Source organism: Hylobates moloch, unplaced genomic scaffold (assembly GCF_009828535.3).
Source record: "Hylobates moloch isolate HMO894 unplaced genomic scaffold, HMol_V3 SCAFFOLD_5, whole genome shotgun sequence".
NCBI lineage: Eukaryota > Metazoa > Chordata > Mammalia > Primates > Hylobatidae > Hylobates > Hylobates moloch.
In genome coordinates, this window is record NW_026652280.1 from 157,438,585 (window position 1) to 157,461,802 (window position 23,218).

Sequence of the window (23,218 nt, forward strand, 5' to 3'; positions counted from 1 at the left end):
TGCCCTCACTGTGGGGAAATGAAGCTACTGTTGTATATCTTGGGAAGCACTTGGATTAATCATTATACAGTTTTGTTGAAGAAGACCCCTAGGGTAACTGGCCGTAACTACTCACTAAATTTAAAATTGTTAATGAGTTTCTCAAAAAAATGTTAAGGTTGTTAGCTGGTATAGTATACATCTTTCCTGTTTTCCAAGGACTTCTCTGGGCAGTACCTTGTCTGTGCTGGCAAACAACTGAGACTTAATGAAAGAGTATGGAGATCTGAATGAATTAATGCTGTATACTCTCAGGGTGCCAAACATATACCAGTGGACAAGAAGGTGAGGCAGAGAGCAGACAGGCATTAGTGACAAGCAAAGATATGCAGAATTTCATTCTCAGCAAATCAAAAGTCCTCAACCTGGTTGGAAGAATATTGGCACCGAATGGTATCGATAAGGTTGCTATAGAGGGTTAGAGGTGCACAACGTGCTTCCATAACATTTTATACTTCTCCCATCTTAGCACTAATCAAATATTGTTGAATAGTTTGTTTACTATAACTCTTACAGAGTTGTAAGATCTGTGAAGACAGGGACAGGGACAATACCCATCTCTGTCTGGTTCATAGGTGGTATGTAATAGAAATTTTTATAAATAAGTGAGTTAATGAATGAGGGTGAGAATGAAGGCACAGAGGCGTTAGGGGGAGGTGGGCCCCAGAGAATGGTGCCAAGGTCCAGTGGGGTGACTAGGATCAGCTCAGGCCTGACGCTGGCCACTCCCACCTAGCTCCTTTCTTTCTAATCTGTTCTCATTCTCCTTGGGAAGGATTGAGGTCTCTGGAAAACAGCCAAACAACTGTTATGGGAACAGCAAGCCCAAATAAAGCTCAAGCATCAGGAGGATCTGAGAGCTGAAAGCAACTTCTGTTCCCCCTCCCTCAGCTGAAGGGGTGGGGAAGGGCTCCCAAAGCCGTAACTCCTTTCAGGGGATTTAGAAGGCATAAAAAGGCCCCTGGCTGAGAACTTGCTTCTTCATTCTGCAGTTGGTACCAGAACTCTGGATCCTGAACTGGAAGAAAATGTCTATCCAGTAAGTATCTCTGGGAGACTTTTTTTAAACACCTTCATGGATTCATGATAAATGTGCTATTTCAAGGGCTCCTGAAGAGAAGGCATTGATTAATGACCTGTTTAGGAAAGACCCTTAAATTTTGGTGGGGAAATATTTTCCTGCTTATGTATTAAAGCAACTAGCTAGAATTCAGTCCAAATTATGGGGGGTTTGTGTGACTTAGCCTGGGGTTTGGGAGCAGTCTTGAGCATGGGGATTTCAGACAGACTCGGGCTCCACTTCTTGCCCAGTCATTACCTAGCATGTGACTTTGGACAAATTACCTAACTTTTTAAGTCTAGCTTTTCCCGTATATGGAAAGATGTCACAATAGCTTCTACTCCATTACGTTACTGTGAGATTTAAAAGAGCTAACACCACGCAAAGTTCTTTTTATGGTATGTAGGACATAGTCATTGTTTAGTAAAAGGTAATTATTATAATTGAGTCTGGTCAGAGATTCCACTCTTGGAAGTTATAACATGAAACTGAACAGAGGAGGTAGAAAGTAAACAAAAATATAGAACCTGAATCTCCTGGTCTGACTATGATGAAAAAGTACTGTAGGTCTTGGGGACTGGTAGAGAAATGAGATGATGGGGAAAAAATTATGGTATAATATGAGTGAATAATGAAGGATGAGGTACCTGACCCAACAAGCTGTCATCTCCCAACCCCTAGGAAGGACATAAATGAGTCTCTCCTTGAGGCAAGAAAATCAATGATGCAGTGAGCTGAGCATGTTGTAGGGTGGGAGAATACTGTGGGAAGGACCCTGTTTAGACACAAATTTCAGGAAGTGAACTGATGGCAGTAGGATTGATTTGTCTTCCGAAGTAAGGAAAAACTGCAGAGGACAGGGTTAAGTTCACTGTGACCATTGACATTAAAAGAGAGGTCATTTCTCTTGACATCAGAGCAGTGATCTGGGACCCCCTTCCATACCTGAGTCGTCTTCCCCACCCCCAGCCTCACGTGCTCCTCTCGCCCTCACCCCTGCTTCTCCTCCCACCCCCAGCCCCACACAGCTGAGACTAGACTGGCAGGAGTGAACAGACTTTGAACCAGCCCTAGAGTGCCTTTTCTCCTGCAGCTCTGCCTCTATCTCTGCGGACTTTGAGCATCAACATGGGCTTCTTCCTTATTCTTCCACCATTCCAGGGTTGAGCATCCTGCTGGCGGTTACAAGAAACTGTTTGAAACTGTGGAGGAACTGTCCTCGCCACTCACAGCTCATGTAACAGGTTGGTCTCACCCATCTTGAAGCCATCCTCTTTTATGTCAAAGTCTGTCTTCTCTGGCTTCCTATTCTTTGGCGTCTCTCAATGCAGACTCCCCCGTGGGTCACAGGGAGAGGGATGAGGTGGTTTGGGCCTTTTATAGCAAGAATCCGTTTTCTTTCATTCGCCTTTACTTTATTTCTCTAATGTGGAACAACACTACCTAGTTGGAATTCCCTAAGGATCAGGATTACACCGTTGTCATCTTCAAACTGTCAGTGCCTAGCTCAGTGCCTGGCACATAGTTAATGTCCTATAAATGTCTGTTCCATTGGTCTCTGAATAAATGAAGGCCCAGTGACAAGCACCTGGGAGTATTAAAGGGTGGTGGGTTTCATGCCCATTTTATTAGAGGAATGTTGGTTCTGCTGGGAGGCAGACGTAGATGCTAACCTAGCTCTATCATTTCACTGTCTGTGAATCCTCTAAGTTACTTAAACGTTCTGAGCTTCAATTCCCTTACCTACAAAAACCCAAAATTTACCTCATGAGGATGTTGTGAAAATTAAGTGGAGTAATGTAAATAGAATGATTCACCCACTATCCAACACAAAGTGATCAATAGACAGTAATTATTACTATCAGTATCATTACTAGTTATAGGAAATAATCCATTTGCTTGAAAAACTTCACTGGTAGGAATCAAGGAAACACTGTCAATCACTGCCCTTCTCAAAGGATAAACCTACCTGGGTTTTTTTTGGTTTTTTTTTTTTTTTTTTTGAGACGGAGTCTCGCTCTGTCGCCCAGGCTGGAGTGCAGTGGCGCGATCTCAGCTCAGTGCAAGCTCCGCCTCCCAGGTTCACGCCATTCTCCTGCCTCAGCCTCCCAAGTAGCTGGGACTACAGGCGCCCGCCACCACGCCCGGCTAATTTTTTGTATTTTTAGTAGAGATGGGGTTTCACCATGGTCTCAATCTCCTGACCTCATGATCTGCCCGCCTCGGCCTCCCAAAATGCTGGGATTACAAGCGTGAGCCACCACGCCCGGCCCTACCTGGGTTTTCAGGGACAAACCTAACTGTGAAAGCTTAGAGGCCTTAAGGACTACCTTGGGTACCCCACATTTTGCGGAGGAGGACACTGAGGTCCAGAGATGACATGTGAGCTGATCCTCAACCAGAAGTCAGGTCCCTGATAGCCAACCCTGTGGACTTTCTGCTACAGCAGATTGACTTTCATCCAAGCAGTAGCTCACACTCACAGAGGTATAGAGCTCTAGATTTTAAAGAGCCGGGATTCCTGTTTTTTCATTTACATAGTTTTTTTTCTATAGACACATCTTTTTAAAATACATTTATTCTCACTCTTAATCCATCCTTCTACTCCTCACTCCACTAAAATATATCAAGAAATTTGAAAATCTTCTTAAAAATGAGATGGCAAAAGGCAAATGGATTGGTGTTTGGGGAAATCTATCAGGTGGAGAGTCCCAGTCCTCTCAAGATGCTTCTCCCTCACTCCTTCCAACCCTTTATCCACACTCTGGGGCATCTCCACGTTTCCCACGGTGTGATCTCCTAGTGAAGGTGAGTCAAGTCAGCAGACATTTTCTAAGTGCTGTCCAGCACGAGGGCTGGAAATGAAAATCACTGCCAGCTCTATGAGGAAGAAGCTGCCCAATCAGGCTGCTGATATACTCTGCCTTACCAAGGACAAGCCCAGCCCAAGGCAGGCATAAGAAGCAACGTTCTGTCTCCCCTTCATCACAGGCAGGATCCCGCTCTGGCTCACCGGCAGTCTCCTTCGATGTGGGCCAGGACTCTTTGAAGTTGGATCTGAGCCATTTTACCACCTGTTTGATGGGCAAGCCCTCCTGCACAAGTTTGACTTTAAAGAAGGACATGTCACATACCACAGAAGGTAAAGCAGCACTCCATGCCACTCCTCCTCCCCACAGTAGGGCCTAGCTCGGCTCCTCCTCTCATGTGAGTTTTCACCTCTGAACCCAGGAGGCAACCTATATACCCACTTTCTTCTCACAATGTACCTGGGCCGGTGTGTCTGCATGGATACGAGGGAACATTATCATGGAATAAAGGAGAAGCTAAAGCCTAGGGCTTTGGGATCCAACATGCGTGGCTTTAAACCCTGTATTCAACAGGCATGACTTGCCTAGGAGGGTAACCTTGGCAAGATGTTGACCTCCAGTTCTTGGTTTTATAATTAGTAAAATGGGAGAAACAGTAGAATCTACCTTATACATTCATTACAAGCATTAAATGAGGGCGCAGTGTCTAGCACACACAAAGCACTTCATAATAATAGCTATTGTGATGCTTGTTGTTATTATTATTAAACCATTAGCCATCTTGATTGCTTTTTCTTTTTATAAAATTGGAAAGGCCACTGGGAGGGGGTGGGGGATTGCCACAAAGTAGTGAAGGACAAAGCATGTCATAGTGATACCAGAAAGAGTAGTTTTCTGAAAACCAAAGATTATTGCTCAAAGCCTTGAGCCCTAAATCATCATTCCAGGAAGCCCCCGTTAATGAAGTATTAACAAATACTTTGTCTTCTACTTTCATGTTCAAGCCTCTTAGTGGCTTTGTTGACCACCACAGATTTCAGGCATTTTGAAAAGACCTGTAAAGAAACAGTGAAAGGGGACTTGAAGCAGGACAACTTGCACGATAAGAGAAACATGATATCAAGCAGAAATGTAGCCATGAGAGCTTAGTGTGGACTTCAGATAAAGCTTCCTATACCTTCGACACAGCAGGGTACTCTTTCTTCTTCATAAAACTGCGACCGGGCGCGGTGGCTCACGTCTGTAATCCCAGCACTTTGGGAGGCCAAGGCGGCCGGATCACTTGAGGTCAGGGGTTCGAGACCAGCCTGGCTAGCATGGTGAAACCCCGTCTCTACCAAAAATACAGAAAAATTAGCCAGGCATGGTAGTACATGCCTGTAGTCCCAGCTACCTGGGAGGCTGAGGCAAGAGAATAGCTTGAACACAGGAGGCGGAGGTTGCAGTGAGCCGAGATTGCGCCACTGCACTCCAGCCTGGGCGACAGAGCAAGACTCCATCATAAATAATAAATAAATAAATAAATAAATAAATAAATAAATAAATAAATAAATAAATAAAATAAAAGTACAAAATCAGATTTTAACTGGCTCTCCATATCAGAAATCCTGGGCAAAGTATGCTATCTACTCTAAGATACGGTTTAGCAGACCTGTCTAGGCAAGAGATGGAATTCAAGAATACTTAATTCTTAAAACAAAATAAATGTTAACATTGAAGAAAAACATAAAAGGAACACAGGGAGACTGAGAAGAATATAATTCAGCACACCATGTCTGGAATTTTCCCAGTAAGTTTAGGTTGATAGGTTATAGGTGATGGGGGTGGGGGGTCCTATGTGAACTTCCCCCAGGGCTGCATGGTATGATACAGAAAGTTCATGTTGTCCAGCTCTGGCCAACTAGGATTCTAATCCAGCTTGGCCACATATGCCAGCCACTTAACTTCTCTGAACCTCAATTTCCTCATCTGTGAGGCTTAAAAGATAAAAATGTAAACTCAAGGGACATTGTGTCTGCCCTGCTTGGTCACCCCAAGAAAGTGAGCTAATAAAACCCTTTATTCTTCATGTTGTGCATTTATGATTGTGACTTGATGAGGACACATAGAATGACCATTCTAAGCTCCACATGGGCTGTACGGGTTGCTCCTGTCTGTACCTTTCCTTATGTTTCAATGTCCTTCAGGTTCATCCGCACTGATGCTTATGTACGGGCAATGACTGAGAAGAGGATTGTCATCACAGAATTTGGCACCTGTGCTTTCCCAGACCCCTGCAAGAATATATTTTCCAGGTTACTGAACCCAAACTGAATGTTACTCAAGACATTTTACATTAGCCCTTTTTCTCTCATGGCTTGAAAATTACTAGACTGAAAAGTTCTTTTGTTTCTACAGGTTTTTTTCTTACTTTCGAGGAGTGGAGGTTACCGACAATGCCCTTGTTAATGTCTACCCAGTGGGGGAAGATTACTACGCTTGCACAGAGACCAACTTTATTACAAAGATTAATCCAGAGACCTTGGAGACAATTAAGCAGGTGGGACACAGTGCTAGATGATGTTCAGGAATTTAGAATTTGGAACTTAAAATTAATTCAACATAAATTATTCATGCTGCGAATGTATGATTCTGACTTGATGAGGACACACAGAATGACCATTCTAAGCTCCAAATGGACTGCACTGATCGCCTCTGTCTATGATGCTTTCCTGCAATTGGTGTAATTTGGTGAAAAGAGCCAGATTAAGTTTCAAATCCTAGCATTGTCAACAATGACTAGCTATTTGACATAGGACAAACATTGTTTCTTCATCTATAAAATTTTAAACACTTACATGGATTGGAGAAAACCCATAGAAAATGCCTAACATATTCATTCATTCATTCATTCATGACACAAATATTTATCGAGTGCTTTCCGTATTCAGAATTTATGCTAGATGCAAAGGATAGATCAATGAGTAGGATAACATTGTCCCTGCCTTTCATAGCTTTTATAGGCTAGCATGAACCTGGTAAATACTGGGTGCTCAAAAAATTATAGCTACTGATACTGAAAATCATGCTATTTATGGTTCTAGGCAAGTATGTTGCACTAATTTGCCCCTTCTTACAGGTACTTCTTATTAGAAATAAAGCTATATCTCGAATGAAATAGCATAGAACAAAATTTCAGCAATATTTGGAAGTGACAAATTTTACTGAGAACTTCGGGAATCTCAATGCAGCAGTCCTTAGATACACATTCTGAACCAATATTTACTAAGATACACCTATTTACAAGGCATTGTTCTTGTCTCCAGGGGGCTTAATGTCTAGGTGGCAAAATCAAATATGTAACTGTAATAGGACAAAGAATATGATGAGTCTTTCAAGAAGGAAAATCTTTTAAGAAAGCATAAATATGAAAGGAATTTCTTCTGGAAGTAGTTGGCAATGCAAAGTGGGACAGGTGAAAGACGGTTTAAAGGGAAAGGCTTTGGGCTGGAAGTTGAAAGAGAGGTATGACTTCAGTGAATTTAGAGAAAGGATATGCTAGATGGAAGGGGTAAGGTGATGAAAGGCATGGAGGTAGAAGGTGTTCATGAAAACTGGAAAATAATCTCCTTTGACTAGACTTGCAGCATTTCTCAGTGGAGGTACTAGTATGACATTAGGCAGGGGGTGACTCATCATCATGGGGACGTCCCACACATGGGAGAGGTTTGGCATCCCTGGCCTCATCCACTAAACACCAGTCATGTTTTCAATCATTGTGCAAACCCAAAATGCTCCTGACATTTCCGTATCTTCCCCTGGGGGCAATAACACTCCCAGTTGAGAACTAGTTGCCTAGAGTAGTTAATGTCAAGGGGAATAGTGAGACACAGGGTAGGATGAAACTAAAAGCTTGAATAATTGGCTAAACATTTGGAATATGTTTTTTAGCTAATGGGAAGCTACTGAAAGTTTTTGCTCAAAGAAGTAGTACGAGTAGGGCTATACTTTAGGATGTTTATTTGGGGAGCCATGTGTGAGCTGTATGGGAAGGCAAAAGAGATACAGTAGAGCTGGTAGACCAAGAGGTGAAAATGAAGGCCAGAACCACAAATGCAGTACTGGTAAAAATAAGAAGAAAAAAATAGTCTCAACATTGAGTCTCAATAGCACAAGCTGATCTATGATTCTCAACAGACTATTTACTACGTCTTAACATATACTCCCCATAGCTCTTTCTTGTTTATACTGTGTGTATGTAACCATGTACAAGTGTGTGTGTAGCTCCTTTAGAGAAGAACAAAAGCTGAGTTTCTAAATCATTCATTTGACTTTGATAGGGAATCTGTATTACAATTACATGATATTTTAACTAGAAATATAGAAGCTATGGCCAGGCGCGGTGGCTCACGCCTGTAATCCCAGCACTTTGGAAGACCGAGGCAGGCGGATCACCTGAGGTCAGGAGTTCAAGACCAGCTTTGGCCAACATAGTGAAACCCCATCTCTACTAAAAATACAAAAATTAGCTGGGCATGGTGGCAGGCACCTGTAATCCCAGCTACTTGGGAGGCTGAGGCAGGAGAATCGCTTGAACCCACGAGGCAGAGGTTGCAGTGAGCTGAGATTGCACCACCGCACTCCAGCCTGGGTGACAAGAGGAAGATCGTCTAAAAAAAAAAGAAAAGAAAAGAAATACAGAAGCTATGGTATGGCTCCAGAATAGACTTTATTAGGAGTCAGGTTCCACTGTTACTAGCACTGTAAAATGTAATTTTAAAAATGTGAAATGTTTGATTGCTTACTATTATTAACCAGTGCCTTTGCATCCAGGCTGACTCCCTTAAATATAATTTATTTAAGGCAGCAGTAGCAATTTTTTAAAATATAAATATAAAAGTATTACTCCACCTAGGGAATCCATAACTTCCCAAATAAAGTCCAAGTGAAGTTCTTTGTGGCTGGCCCACTCTTATTTCCCTTCCTCTATGCGTGCCCTTCATGGCAGTCAGGTTAGCTGACTAGTAATTGCCAAACAGCACATATTATTTCACAAGTCTATGCATTTACATTAGGATTCCCACTCCCTGGAACACACGGTCATCCAGCTCCACTTGGCTAACTCCACTCACCTTTCAAACATTAGTTGGAGTCATGTTTCTCAGGAAAACTGCCTAATCCCTCAGTCTGGACTAGATGGCACTTCTCCACAATGCCATTGCCCACTCACAGTGCTTTTTGCCAGCTTATTGGTCTAATGCATTGCTGTCCCACAGAACTTTCTGTAATAATGGAAATGCTCTATAACTGTGCTATCCTGGTGTTATTAAGCACTTGAAATGTGGCCAGTGTGACTGAGGAGCTGAATTTGAAGCTCTATCTAAAAATTAGTGGTCACTATATTAATAGAACAGCACGGGTCTACAATGAAGTTCTTGAAAGCAAAGATCTTCTCTTTCCTGGGCCCTGGTACAGTGCCTGGCACATAGTGAAAGCTCAGAGTATTTGATAAATGATTGATTGAATAAATGAATATCTTGCCTAATATTTAAATAAGGGTGCTAAAATGTCCTATGCTTTAAAAAAAAATCCCCCTAATTAATTGGAAAGAATTTTGGTTAGATAAATATATATTCCAGTAATTATTCATGCAATAAATCTTTACCAAGTAGGTGCCAGGTGGAAATCTAGTGCTGATTTATCTAGCTCTTTATCCTTAAGACACTTGATCTCTCTGGGACCCCAATTTATCCTTCTGCAAACTGAGAGATTTGTGTTACATTTGTAGTTCTAAACTTCTTATGAGACATAAAATTGAATTAAATGCTGTATGCTTTTGCCAGAAATGTTTATATTTAATTGAAAGAGACCCATGGTTCTCCTAGTCTATTTAAATTAAGACTTTCTATACTAGATGAAGCTTAAAGTCCTTTTCAGTTCCAAACTCATACAGTACTATGTGCAAGACACATAGTTGGTATTTACATAGTACCATACAAAATTGCCATTTTTGGAAATCAACAATTATTGAATATTAGCAATTTTGTATAATTAAATCTAATACAATAATAAGAGTATAAAGAAGTCTGAGGACTCAAACTTATGGTTTGAGGTCAATCTGCATATGCTAAAAGAAAAGTAACTAACCAGAGTCCTGTATGGTATACATCAAATAAAGAGATGTCACAGGTAACTCTAGATTGGGCAGTATGCTCTGCATGAAGGTGGGAAATCAAGGTGAAAGAGGGTAGAATCCAGAAAGATGGGAAGAAAGAGAAAGTGCACTTAGGATGAGAGTTCAAGGGGCAGTGGTGACCTCAGACCTAGGGACAAAGGTATAATTATCTTCCTTCTCTCAACTGGAGGACATTCACTTTACTTCCGTAGGTTGATCTTTGCAACTATGTCTCTGTCAATGGGGCCACTGCTCACCCCCACATTGAAAATGATGGAACCGTTTACAATATTGGTAATTGCTTTGGAAAAAATTTTTCAATTGCCTACAACATTGTGAAGATCCCACCACTGCAAGCAGGTGAGTTTCCCAACCTGTCCTCTTCTGAAAACAAGTATCTATATTGTGAGAAAGATCAGAATATCAGAACAGCATTTTGTGCACAGTTCAATCACTGTCAGACTTCAGAAGTATTGCCCTCACCCCTACCCTATAAGGGGCCTAATGCCCAAGGGCATCATATCAAAGGATGACAACTTGAAAATATAGAAAGCAAGTGTCCAAGTTCTCTTCTAGAATATTAAAAATGTAGTACATATATATATATATATATGGATTTGATCATATACAATTTGGATTCAAACTTAACAAACATTTATTGAGCACTTATTCATGTGCTAGGCAAAATTAAATAAAATAAGCATGTATGTGTGCATAATAGCATACATACATATATGAGAGTGCCCTAAATATGTTGTGCTTAATTCCCAAAACTACAAACAAATCTGTTAACTCATAGAAATACTATAGAAAAAGAACTACAGCAAAAAGGAGTGTACCTTAGAATTCTCCATTCAGTCTCCATGTATTGCCAGGTTCATTGTTCACCACCTTGATGATGGAATTATTTGAATGCATACAGATCTTTGTTTAGTAGTAGTTAGTACAGTTCTCCAAGTGTAGTCCTTGGACCAAACCATCACCTAGGAAACTGTTAGAAATGCAGATCTTGAGCCCTGTCCCGGGCAGACTGAATGAGAAATTTTGGGAGTGGAGCCTGCAATCAGTATTTTAAGAAGCTCTTTATGTGATTCTGAGGCACACTCAAGTTTGAGGGCCATTCACTTACTAGTGAGTACATTTTAACGCGCGTAAGAATTACTGCACAGGGCTATTGACACAAACCCATCTAAACTATATCCTTTGGGCATCTTAAGATGTTGCGAAAGGCATTTTGACCATTCTGAGGTTTTTTCTCTACTCCCCTGACTTAAAACCCACCTCCAGCTATTGCAGGATGTGACTCCACTATACTCCACTTGCCACAACCCTGTATGAGTGCACATTTCCAAATCTGCTGCTATTTGGATTTTCCTGGGTGATTTTGCAGCTTCACATGAAATTTCACTAAGAAGAGCAAATGATGGGGAAAATGAACATAACCCTCTAAAACAATTGAAATGTGTTTCTTTGCCTGTATAAGCTGTTCTAAATGCTTTGTATTAAAAAAATTGAGGCTGTTCCGAAGCCTTTTAAAACCACTTTATTTCAGACAAGGAAGATCCAATAAGCAAGTCAGAGATCGTTGTACAATTCCCCTGCAGTGACCGATTCAAGCCATCTTACGTTCATAGGTAACTTGAAGGCCTGCTATGAATCTTCAGGAAAACTCAAGTTTAAAGATTTGCTTTGCCTACCTTTGATACCAATCCTGATCACAATTTTTTTTTGCAGAAAACTAAATTTAAACATAATTAATTTCATGTAGGCACTGTTGATTCTTAAAACTGAGCATACCACATATATACAAATTTATTTGTGGCTTGAGAATCAGCCCTTTCATTCACAAGCTCGTTTGTGTTTCTGCACAGTTTTGGTCTGACTCCCAACTATATCGTTTTTGTGGAGACACCAGTCAAAATTAACCTGTTCAAGTTCCTTTCTTCGTGGAGTCTTTGGGGAGCCAACTACATGGATTGTTTTGAGTCCAATGAAACCATGGGGGTAAGTCTTAGATATATTTGTCAAGTTTGTGATTCTGAAGAAGGTGTGTTTAATAATGGACACGTTTTTCCTTTTTAAATGCATCAAAACATCTTCCTCATTTTTCAAGGTTTGGCTTCATATTGCTGACAAAAAAAGGAAAAAGTACCTCAATAATAAATACAGGACTTCTCCTTTCAACCTCTTCCATCACATCAACACCTATGAAGACAATGGGTTTCTGATTGTGGATCTCTGCTGCTGGAAAGGGTAAGAAAGGACACTGGATAAATGCGACATCTCCCATTGTTCTTGGAAATTAGGGGGTTTTTACAGAGATGCTGCACTCAGTCTGAGTCACATCTAAAATAGCAAGAGTTATGCGAGAGTCAAAAATGTAATTGGAGAAGCAGGAGGGAGTTTAGGTAATCGGAACATCAAAACTATGGTTAATGATTGAAAACTAATCGGGTCCACGAGCCCCATCTGAAAACAAAAGATTCTGTGACCTGAAAGGTGAACTTAGACTTGACAAAATCACGGAGGAAACTTGAGCCCCATCCTCTCTGGGAAGGGAGAAAAAGGCATGCGTTTTTCAGACCAGCCAAATCACTAACAAGACAACAGCCCCTAAAGACACAAACAGAATGGCGACAGGAAGGCAGAACAGAAAGTATCTCAAGGCTGCTGTGACTTAAACAAGTCCATTAAGCAGCTTTCTTTATTTTCATCCTGTGTGAGCAGGAGGAAACGGCTCTAATACACAAGCTTCTGGGTTGTGGAATAAAGAACAGGCAGGCACTTGTGCTTAAAAAGGCAAGAATCATCCCTCTAAAATTATTTGTAATTGCCTGTGCTCATGTTTGACTTTTTATTTTTGCAGATTTGAATTTGTTTATAATTACTTATATTTAGCCAATTTACGTGAGAATTGGGAAGAGGTGAAAAAAAATGCCAGAAAGGCTCCCCAGCCTGAAGTTAGGAGATATGTACTTCCTTTGAATATTGACAAGGTAACCTGCTTCTCCGTAGATTTCAGATTTAACCAGAATGTTTCATCTCTCTCAGGAATTGTCCTCCTGCCTCATGTTTATACATGAAGTCTTGAAATCTGAGAGCTAGAAGGAGCTTTAAAAATAAACTAAGTAAACTTCCTTCATTTCACAAATGAAACTAAAGCTCAGAAGAGTACTGTGATTTAGCAAAAGCAACTGCAGCAGAGCCAGGATAAGAACCAGGTTTTTTAATTCTAAATCTGCCGTTCTTGTATTTACAAAATTGTCTTTAAAATATACTTCCTCGGTGAATAGTGCAGAGCCACTGATTGTTTTGATACTTTATCGATAATATAAATACTTTAAATAATTTGAATTTCTGGAGAGATGAAGCATCAAAAAGTACTCTTGTAGGGAAACCAGTTCATTATTTTGGTTTTCCATAAATCTTCTGAAAAATATCACTAGAGGTTAAAAATCATTACTAACAATAGACAGTCATCTCTTTATTTCTACTTTTTCTTCCCTGTATTTAGAGACTGTCTTTTTAGAATAACCAGAGTAACATCTAGAATCTGTAGTGTGATGGAAATACCAGTCAAAATCAATAAAATATAATTCTCACATATAGGTATGGGAATATATGCTTTCTTTTATATCTATTTGCTCCCTGGTTGCACAAAAGGGGTTATTAAAACAGCTACATGGAATGTAAAACTTTGTACCAAAGGCTTAGATGTGGCGTAGTAGAAAACAAACTCAATTTAGAACCAAACACCACTGCTCTTAAGCAACTTTGTAAGCTCTGTGAAGAATGAGAAGGAGGGAGGAGGTTGAGGTGGAGTGTTACAGACAGGCCAAAGGGCTTCTATAAAGGCAAGGAGGAGTTAAAAATGCAAGATTTCATCTATAAACATGAAGTAGTTGCTGCGGTTGGTTTATTTAGGGGTGTAGGGGAGATAGGTTTTGGGCAGAGAGACTGGAAAGATAGGTTGGAGAAATATTGTAATGGGCTATATAAGCCTTTGAGTGTTATATAAACATAGGGAGCCATTTAAGTATTTTAAGTGTGTATTTTAAGTGTATTTTAGGACATGATTAGATCTGTGATTCAGAAAGTTTACTCTGGCAGCATCATGGAAGACAGACTGGAAAGTGGAGAGTCCAGCGTAGAGGCTAGAAGCCCTATTACAGGATTAATGCAATCAGGCAAATAAAAGGAAATAAATATCTGAGTTAAGAAAATGATGACTGAGAGATGAAGATGCAAAGCTGAGAAATATTTAGGCAGCAAAATCAACAGCAGTTGGTATCTAATTACATGTGAGGGGTAAGGGAGAGAAAGGAGTTCAGGATGCCTTCAAGATTTCCACCCTGAGCAGCTGAGTGAATGATGGTATAATTCACTGAACTGAAAACACAGAAGTAAGAGGAGCTGGGCCAGGCACAGTGGCTCACGCCTGTAATCCCAGCAGTTTGGGAGGCTGAGGCGGGTGGATCACCTGAGGTTAGGAGTTCAAGACCAGCCTTACCAACATGGAGAAACCTCATCTTTACTAAAAATACAAAATTAGCTGGGCATGGTGGTGCATGCCTGTAATCCCAGCTACTCAGGAGGCTGAGGCAAGAGAATCGCTTGAACCCAGGAGGCGGAGGTTGCACTGAGCCGAGATCATGCCATTGCACTCCAGCCTGGGCAACAAGAGTGAAACTCCATAATAAATAAATAAATAAATAGAATAAGAGGAGCTAGCTTGTAGAAAAGAGAGTAAATTTTACTTTATAGATGTAATTTGAAAGTACCCACTAGCCATCTTAGCAAAGCATTCCACAGGCAGCTGCTGTACGTGGATCTGGAGCTCCGAAGAAAGATCATGGAGAGAGATCAATCTGGGTACCTTAAGGATTTTTGCTTTCCCCTTAGGAAGCATATCACTGACATGTAGTTGAGCGTTCCCAAAATACTCGCCAAATGGATGAGTCAGTTAATTTCAGTAAACTCTTATTTTGCTAATAATGGTAAAAAGCACAATCATCTTTAAGGAAATAAAAGAGGATCACTTAACTTAAATATTCACATTGCAAAATAAAGAAAAAAGAAGGATTTTTCTAACTGTATGGTTACCATTGCCTGAAGAAATATTACCCAATTATAGAATAGGGAACTGTAATAATCATAAAAAATGTCTAACATCATCAGATCCGTCTCCTCTTTCTTCTAATAGTTATTGAGTAGCCACTACAGCAGGCATCATACTATTTGTTTCAGTGGATACATAAAATACACTTCTAGTTCTCCTGGAGCCCGTTACCTAGTGTATCAGAGAGAAAGAAGGTGAATCAGGAATAGCCATGCATGTCAGCACAGGAGTAGTACTCTCAGGAGGGATAAATTGATTTGTTAATAGCTAGTCAGATGATAATGTAGGGGAGATTCATGGAACATAGTTATTTGCAATGGGCAGTAATATGGCAAGTGGAGATGGGATTGAGGTAGAACAACTGAAGACAGAAAGAACAGTTTGAGGAAAGACAGATAGGTGGAGAGGGAGATATGCAGAGAGAATTGGCTATTATAATTGGTTGAAACACCGGCAAAAGTAGTAGAGTAAATGGGATAAAAAGTTATAAAAGTACATTGTACTCTTAGAAGGCTTTAAGGCCAGGCTAAGAAATTTGCACTTTATTGAACTGGTAATGGGGAGACAGTGAAGGTTTTTACACAAAAGAAAAGCCCATAATTAATGGTATTGAAATGATAATGAAATATGTAAGAATAGAGAGATGAGACTGCAGGCAGGCGGGGAATCATATTTTAGAATAGGTTTTCCAAAAGAAACATTTAAATTTGCTTATTTAAAAAATAAAGAATTTGAGAGCCAGAGAATACTGAGAAGATAGCCAAGCACAGTAGCTCCAGAAAATAAACACGTGTAGAAAATGGTAGAAACAAGAGAAACCAGAAAAAGAAACAAGAGCCACCAGAAAGCCCCAGTTCCCACTAAGAGAGAGTAATGTCACAAAGATGAGGGCAGGTGAGGGTTATACGGTGCCCATTGCTATAGACAAGTTGAAAAGGGTGAAGACTAAGAACGAAGCACTAGGTTTGGTGATCTCTAAGGGAACAGAGTGAGAGAGGCAGAAGTCAGGCTTCAGGGCTCTTAAGGTAAGCAGTTGAGTATCTGGAAAGCAGTTACTGCGTGTACACTCTTAAAAGTTTGGCAATGAAGAGAAAAATAGAAAGGCCTTAGGTCCCAGCTACTTGGAAGCCTGAGGCAGGAGGATTGCTTGAGTCCAGGAGTTCAAAGTTACAGTGAGCTACATGCCATTGCAGTCCAGCCTGGGGAACAGAACAAGACCCCATCTCAACAAACAAACAAAACAGAACAGAACAAGACTCCATCTCAAGAAACAAACAAACAAACAGGAAATCTAATTTAACAAGGAAAATACGCAAAATAGAACAAAGTAAAAAATTCAACTTGAAACCACATAAATAATATATTAAACCTAGACACAGACATTTGTACTTATTGTATGCATGTACATAAATGTGCATACATGTGCACACCCCTCGCTTCTTCCGAGCATCATCACTAAGTACCTCGAGTCCCTTATTTCACAAAATCTTGCAGAATCTTCTCCTCTGTTGGCTCCCACCTCCCATCCTTTCCCTATTCTGAAAATCTTCCACTATTTACTTTTAATTCTTAGTCCACCACCAGAAAAAATCTCCTGTCTTCTCTTCTTAGAATGTTCCCTTCACCTTCTTTTTTTAACCAAAATCTGGCTTTCTCCCCTAAGGACACTGGTCTCCCCAACAGTAATTTCCAGGGGAATCAGTTTCTCCTCTGTACAGGGTACAGCCCTTTTACCACTTGGCCTGGAGTTGTGGTAGATGTCCTTCCTCTTTGCTGCTTTCAGATCATTGTTCCCTCTATTCACCCTTAAAATTCCCCAAGTTTTCACCTCATTTTATCTAATCATATAGCCAAGTGATGTATGTGTGTGTGTGTGTGTATACATATATATATATCCCTCATGCCCTCGACTTTGCCAGTACTTAAGACTATACTCCTTCCATAATCTCAGTTTTATGCATGACACACTCTGACCTTTTATCTTTCAACATCACTTGCCCTACTGCAGTTTCCACCAGGAACTTCCAATCCATTGAACGCAGTACTTTCTCTCTCTCCCTCCATTGAGGATTGACCTTCTCTCCTCACTCAATTTAAGCTTTAGAGTACATAATTACAATCACCTTCTCATGTAGACCTTCCTTTCCCTTGCCTCTTTCTTACCTTATCAAAGTCATTTGTCAAAATCACAACCCTAGTTAAATTCAGCTCTCCACCCCCTCCATGCTTATACCTCTGAGGCTGAACTGAGTGCAGACAATGCACAATCATGTTAATTGGTCCCATTTTAGATGCATGACCACAAATCTTTCTGCTGCATTTCCCGGCTTCACTTACTCTCTCACTTTGCTAGTTAAATATTCCACACCCTCCTCTCTTTAAACTTTTACCACCTCCCACTTCCCGCCTCCACACTCAGATGCAGCTGATGGCTATGTTTCCTTTTTCTCTGAAACAAATGAAAGAAATCAGAAAGGAACCATAGACTTGCCAGCACATCTACCCACCCACCAGCATCTGTACTCACATACCGAATTATCCATCTTCCTATCCAGAGCTGATCTCTTTCATCCTCCTTCACATTCTCAGGGAAATCACTCTGCCAATTCTCCCCATCTTTCCTAGATCGCCACTCTCCTACCCTTTTCAATGGATCATTTTTATCAGGCTCTTACAAAATCCTTCTCTTGACATTTTTGCCCCAACCAGCTACCTTCTCATTCCTCGTCTTGTTGGAGGGCCTTGGTTCCCCTATCTTCCATTTATACACTCACTCGTTGTTAAATATTCATGCCTTATTCATTTACATTTTTAGCTTTCTCTTAAACTCAAGGTTCTTACCTGCTAGCGCCAGCTCCACATCTGCATTTGGATGCCCAATAGACATCTCAAGTCTAATAAGACAAGACTTGAACTTCTTATCTTCCCCCCACCAAAAATTCACTCCACCTGTAGTTCCTATCTTTGTTGTGACATCAGCATTGTTCAGGTCAAACACCTTGGTGTCATGCTTGATGCCTCTCTTACTTTCATGCCTCTTCCTCGTCCCATATCCTATTTAACAGGAAATCTTGATTCTGTCCTCCACTTCTTCCACTTCTCACTGACTGCAATGCAACTGGCCTAGGTGTGAACCATTGTTTTCTTTCAACTAGACTACGACAAGACAAACTGGTTTCCCTGATTGCACTCTTGGATCCTCCCTACTAACAAGGCTACCCTAAAAATAAATCATAGCATCTCACTCCTGTGCTGAAAACCCTCCAATGGCTTCCCATCGCTCACTCACGGAGAAAGACCGAGTCTTCATAATGACCTATGAGGCTTTGTACAGCCTGGCTCGTGACCTCTCCACCTTCCTTTCTTATTCTCTCCCCTGCCCAGTTGATAGGATCCACACTGGACTCTTTGATGCTCCTCAAACACACTCAGCATCCTCCTCCCTCAGGCCTCAGCACAATTTCTTCTCTCAGCTTGAACACTCTTCCCCAGATATCTGCATTGCTAATTCTCTCATCTTCTGAGAGTTTTGTCTCCTCTGCCACCTGTTCAAAGAGACCTACCCTAACCATCTATTCAAATTTTAACCACTTACCCTTCACATTTCTGATCTTCTTTCCTCTATTCTATTTTTCCCCCACATTTGTGGTATATTATAAAATTTATTAATTATATTTATTGTATATCTCCTTGAACTAGAATGTAGGCTTCATGAGGACAGACTTCACTCCAAAATATCCTGAATGCCAAGAATTGAGTCTAGAACAAAATATGTAATCAAGTATTTGATGAAATTATTAATAAGTAGATATGTTAGAAAAATCTCATGGTATCCATTGTTCTCATAAAATAATCAGAAAAATCATGTGTGTGTGACAAGAGATCTTAGGAAACATATGGTCCAGTGGTTTTTTTTTTTCTTTTTGTCAACATAACTGTAAGGATTTTTTTTTTCAAGCAAAATCAGAACATATTCTAAGTGTGAAAGAGATATACATTCTTTCATCCCTCAGGCAGTTGAAGTCTTTGTTGTTCTGCAGAAAAACATTAATTATTATTATTATTGGTTTTGAGATTTTTGTTTGGTTTTGTTTTTTGTTTTGCAGAGGCCTTTCTTTGGAGCCCTAAATTTTCTTGAAGGATGGTCTCATTTTACAGAAGAGAAAATTGATGGCCTAAGAGGTTATGTGACTTTCCCAGTGTTACATAGCCAGTGACTGACACAGGCACAGATAGCTTGCCCAGTCGCATCCCAGGGTCCCTCATCTATAGCTTCCTGCAGTTCCTCCCTGCATGTTGACCTAAGAAAGAACTTAGGAGCCAAGACTTAGGAAGTCTGCATTTCTGGCTGTTTGAATTCTTTCCTGCTCACTGAGGTTTCTGTTATCTTCTCTCCTAGGCTGACACAGGCAAGAATTTAGTTACGCTCCCCAATACAACTGCCACTGCAATTCTGTGCAGTGACGAGACTATCTGGCTGGAGCCTGAGGTTCTCTTTTCAGGGCCTCGCCAAGGTGAGATGATCTAGAGAAAACTTCACACGGGAGTGAACAAATGTTTCTTTCAAAGAGATTAAGAGGTTTCCTAAGAATGTGCTCTATTTCGCAGCATTTGAGTTTCCTCAAATCAATTACCAGAAGTATTGTGGGAAACCTTACACATATGCGTATGGACTTGGCTTGAATCACTTTGTTCCAGATAGGGTAATTAATCCTTCTTACTAATATTTGAACAGTACTCTGAGTATATGCTAGTCAAGTAAAGCATATTGAATGATTGCTTGATTGATTTTTCTTTCTCACAAACAGCTCTGTAAGCTGAATGTCAAAACTAAAGAAACCTGGGTTTGGCAAGAGCCTGATTCATACCCATCAGAACCCATCTTTGTTTCTCACCCAGATGCCTTGGAAGAAGATGATGGTAATGAAAGCAATTGTTGTGTCTGAATACTCTTCCTACTGCAGTTCTGTATGTTAGTTCATTAGGAAAGGAGTAAGGTTGATTATTCTGGAATACTCAAAAATGATCCTTAATACTATAAATAGAGCAGTACTGAAGAATTAAACCTATTTGAAAAGGATTTCATCTTTTGATCAGGTCTTGTTGATTACCAGTAGAAAAAAATGTCAAAGCACCATTTGGTGTCAGGATGGAGCATCAATGTCTGCTCTAGATGAGGGAGAGAAGGAAGAAAAAATGGCAACAGGAATTCTAGGTTTTTGCCTTTCCTGACGAAGACATATTTCTAAAAAAATAGCAATTCTAAGAAGGGAAGCTAAGTATTATAGCAGATACAAGAGAATGAGAAGGCAGGTCTGTGAATAGTTTTCATTTGTTCTTTCGGTAAGCTAGGGCTCGAAAAAGACCCAGAGCCATACCAGCAACTCAGATACAGCAACTCAAATTACAAATCAGCAGTGTTAGTTAACGATTTCTCCGCTGGGACAGGGAGATAGATTACACTCTATGGGATTAAAATATGGAAAACTAAGAGAAATGAGATAGAGAATTGTGGAGCCATTTCACACTAAATGATTTTACATATCCAGTCAAAGCTGTAAAAGATTTGTTCTCATTTTGTTTGAAGGAAGTCAGCTTCCAGATCGATCTTAGAAGCCATACATATGATATATCTTACTGCTTTAAAAGTCTTTTAATACACACTTTTCATTTGATCATCACAGTTTTTACAGTATGTACAGCAGGTGCTATATTTTTATGTTACAGATAAGAACAGATCCATTTATGCAATAAGTATTTAATGAGTACCTACTATGCTGTAGTCATTGTCATAGAATATTGAGATATAGCAGTGAGCAAGACAGACAAGACTCCCCCTTCTTGGAGCTTACAGTGTAGGTAGGGTACATAAAGAGTTTAAAAGACCTCTTTAGGTGGTCTCATGCCAGGTGGTACAAGAATCAGAAAAAGAAGTCAGGTCATATGGTTTTCTACATTTGTCAATGTAATACCTCCTATATTATTTCAATGACATTTAATCTGTAGCTTTGGGGCTTTTAAAAACTCAATATTGCCTTATGTACTTCTGATAAACAGGTGTAGTTCTGAGTGTGGTGGTGAGCCCAGGAGCAGGACAAAAGCCTGCTTATCTCCTGATTCTGAATGCCAAGGACTTAAGTGAAGTTGCCCGGGCTGAAGTGGAGATTAACATCCCTGTCACCTTTCATGGACTGTTCAAAAAATCTTGAGCATACTCTAGCAAGATATGTTTTTGGTAGCAAAACTGAGAAAATCAGCTTCAGGTCTGCAATCAAATTCTGTTCAGTTTTATCCTGCTATATGTCATGGTTTTAACTTGCAGATGCGCACAATTTTGCAATGTTTTACAGAAAGCACTGAGTTGAGCAAGCAATTCCTTTATTTAAAAAAAAAGTACATATTTAGATAATCATACTTCCTCTGTGAGACAGGCCATAACTGAAAAACTCTTCAATATTTAGCAATCAAATAGGAAATGAATGTAGACTTACTAAAGGGCTTTTAATTACCATTATAAGAGCATATTGTAGGTACCTATCTGCTCCAATTATATTTTTAACATTTAAAAACCAAAGTCCTCTACACTTGATTTATGTTATATGTGGCTTTGCTGAGTCAAGGAAGTATCATGCAATAAGGCTTAATTACTAAATGTCAAACCAAACTTTTTCTCAAACTAGGGACTATCATCTAAGATTAATTACAGTAATTATTTTGCGTATATGTAACTGCTTAAAGATTATGAATCTTATGAATATTAACCTTTCCGCTTATTACAGGCAAGTACTATTATTTCTGATTTTATAATAAGAAAATCTATGTTTAATCAACTGAGGCCTCTCAACCAAATAACATCTCAGAGATTAAGTTATATATTAAAAGCTTATGTAACATAAAAGCAAGTACATATAGTAGTGACTATATTAAAAAAACAGAGCATAAAATACTTAAAAATGTAATATTTACTTAAAATCAGATTATGGGATGATGTTGCAGGATTATACTTTATTGCATCTTTTTTGTTTAATTATATTTAAGCATTGTGCAATCACTTGGGAAAAATATTAAATTATTAACATTCAGATATTAATGCATTTTAAGCCTTTTGTTTTTAAATTTCTTTTGTTCTAGAGATTGTTTAAAAATAAATATTGACAAAAATAATGTTCTATATCTTAATTCTAGTATCTGTTTTATGCTCGAAAGCACTACATATCATGATACCTAAGATGATCAGCATGGTGTTTGACTAGGTAAAAATAGGTGGAAGGAACAGACTGACCAGGGTACCTGATGTATCCATTTGATCTTTATTTAGATAAGATGCAAACTTATTTTTTAAATTACAAATGCTTAGTAAAGCATACTTTTCAAAGAATAACTAAAAATACAAAAAAGTGGAAATTGTAAAGTAAAATCATACAGAGCTCATCTAAGTTCGACTGCTGTTAAGATGTGGGTACTGGTCTTTTTCTTCTTTTCTATTCCTGTAGATTTTTTATGTAATTATTATTTTTCCATCAGTAATTACTAGATAGAACTAAAAATCTCAAAAAAGAAAGAGAATGCCAGGGAGCTGCATGGAATATGTCACTGTAGATAAATATCAATCCATTGGTTCCTGTCTCTAGACATGATATATGAACAGAATTCTACAAAGAAAACTATTTTTCTATTTTTTAAAAAATGTAGAAAATTAGTTACTGAAAAATTACTAAGTTTTAGACTTAATGTCTTCAAATTAAAAAAAAAGTTCCTACAATTCCACTTCCTACCCTTGCCAATCAATGATTCCCTGGCTTCTTCCCATTCATTTTTCATGAAGCAAGTCTCACAATTCAAGGTGACCATATCTCCTCCTGCTGTACAATCCCCTTTAGAGATCACCAATGTGTGAAGAAAGGAAAGAGGCAAATCTACGATAATATTTGGCTAATACCATTTCACTATCATTGGCATTCTCAATTACAATTATCGCTAAGATTAGAGCAAGGAGACTTAGGAGCTACTTTTCAAGTGCAAGATTGATATAAGCT

At 39.5% G+C, this 23,218-nt stretch overlaps 1 protein-coding gene across 1 annotated transcript; it reads left to right on the forward strand.

Moving 5' to 3' along the window:
* The first annotated feature begins 1,018 nt into the window (after positions 1 to 1,018).
* Positions 1,019 to 22,259, forward strand: RPE65 (retinoid isomerohydrolase RPE65). Its single transcript, XM_032155636.2, has 14 exons — positions 1,019 to 1,078; positions 2,261 to 2,343; positions 4,091 to 4,241; positions 6,096 to 6,203; positions 6,307 to 6,448; positions 10,276 to 10,423; positions 11,616 to 11,697; positions 11,935 to 12,067; positions 12,177 to 12,316; positions 12,930 to 13,059; positions 19,582 to 19,696; positions 19,791 to 19,885; positions 19,991 to 20,102; positions 21,240 to 22,259. Exons 1-14 carry the CDS (start codon positions 1,068 to 1,070, stop codon positions 21,389 to 21,391), a joined length of 1,602 nt encoding a protein of 533 aa, XP_032011527.1. The 5' UTR covers positions 1,019 to 1,067; the 3' UTR covers positions 21,392 to 22,259.
* Positions 22,260 to 23,218: the final 959 nt, after the last annotated feature.

Coding starts and splice junctions, on each gene's coding strand:
- RPE65 (XM_032155636.2), top strand. Junction 6,449..10,275: donor CCTTGGAGACAATTAAGCAG/GTGGGACACAGT, acceptor TTACTTCCGTAG/GTTGATCTTTGCAACTATGT. Junction 13,060..19,581: donor TTCCTTTGAATATTGACAAG/GTAACCTGCTTC, acceptor CTTCTCTCCTAG/GCTGACACAGGCAAGAATTT.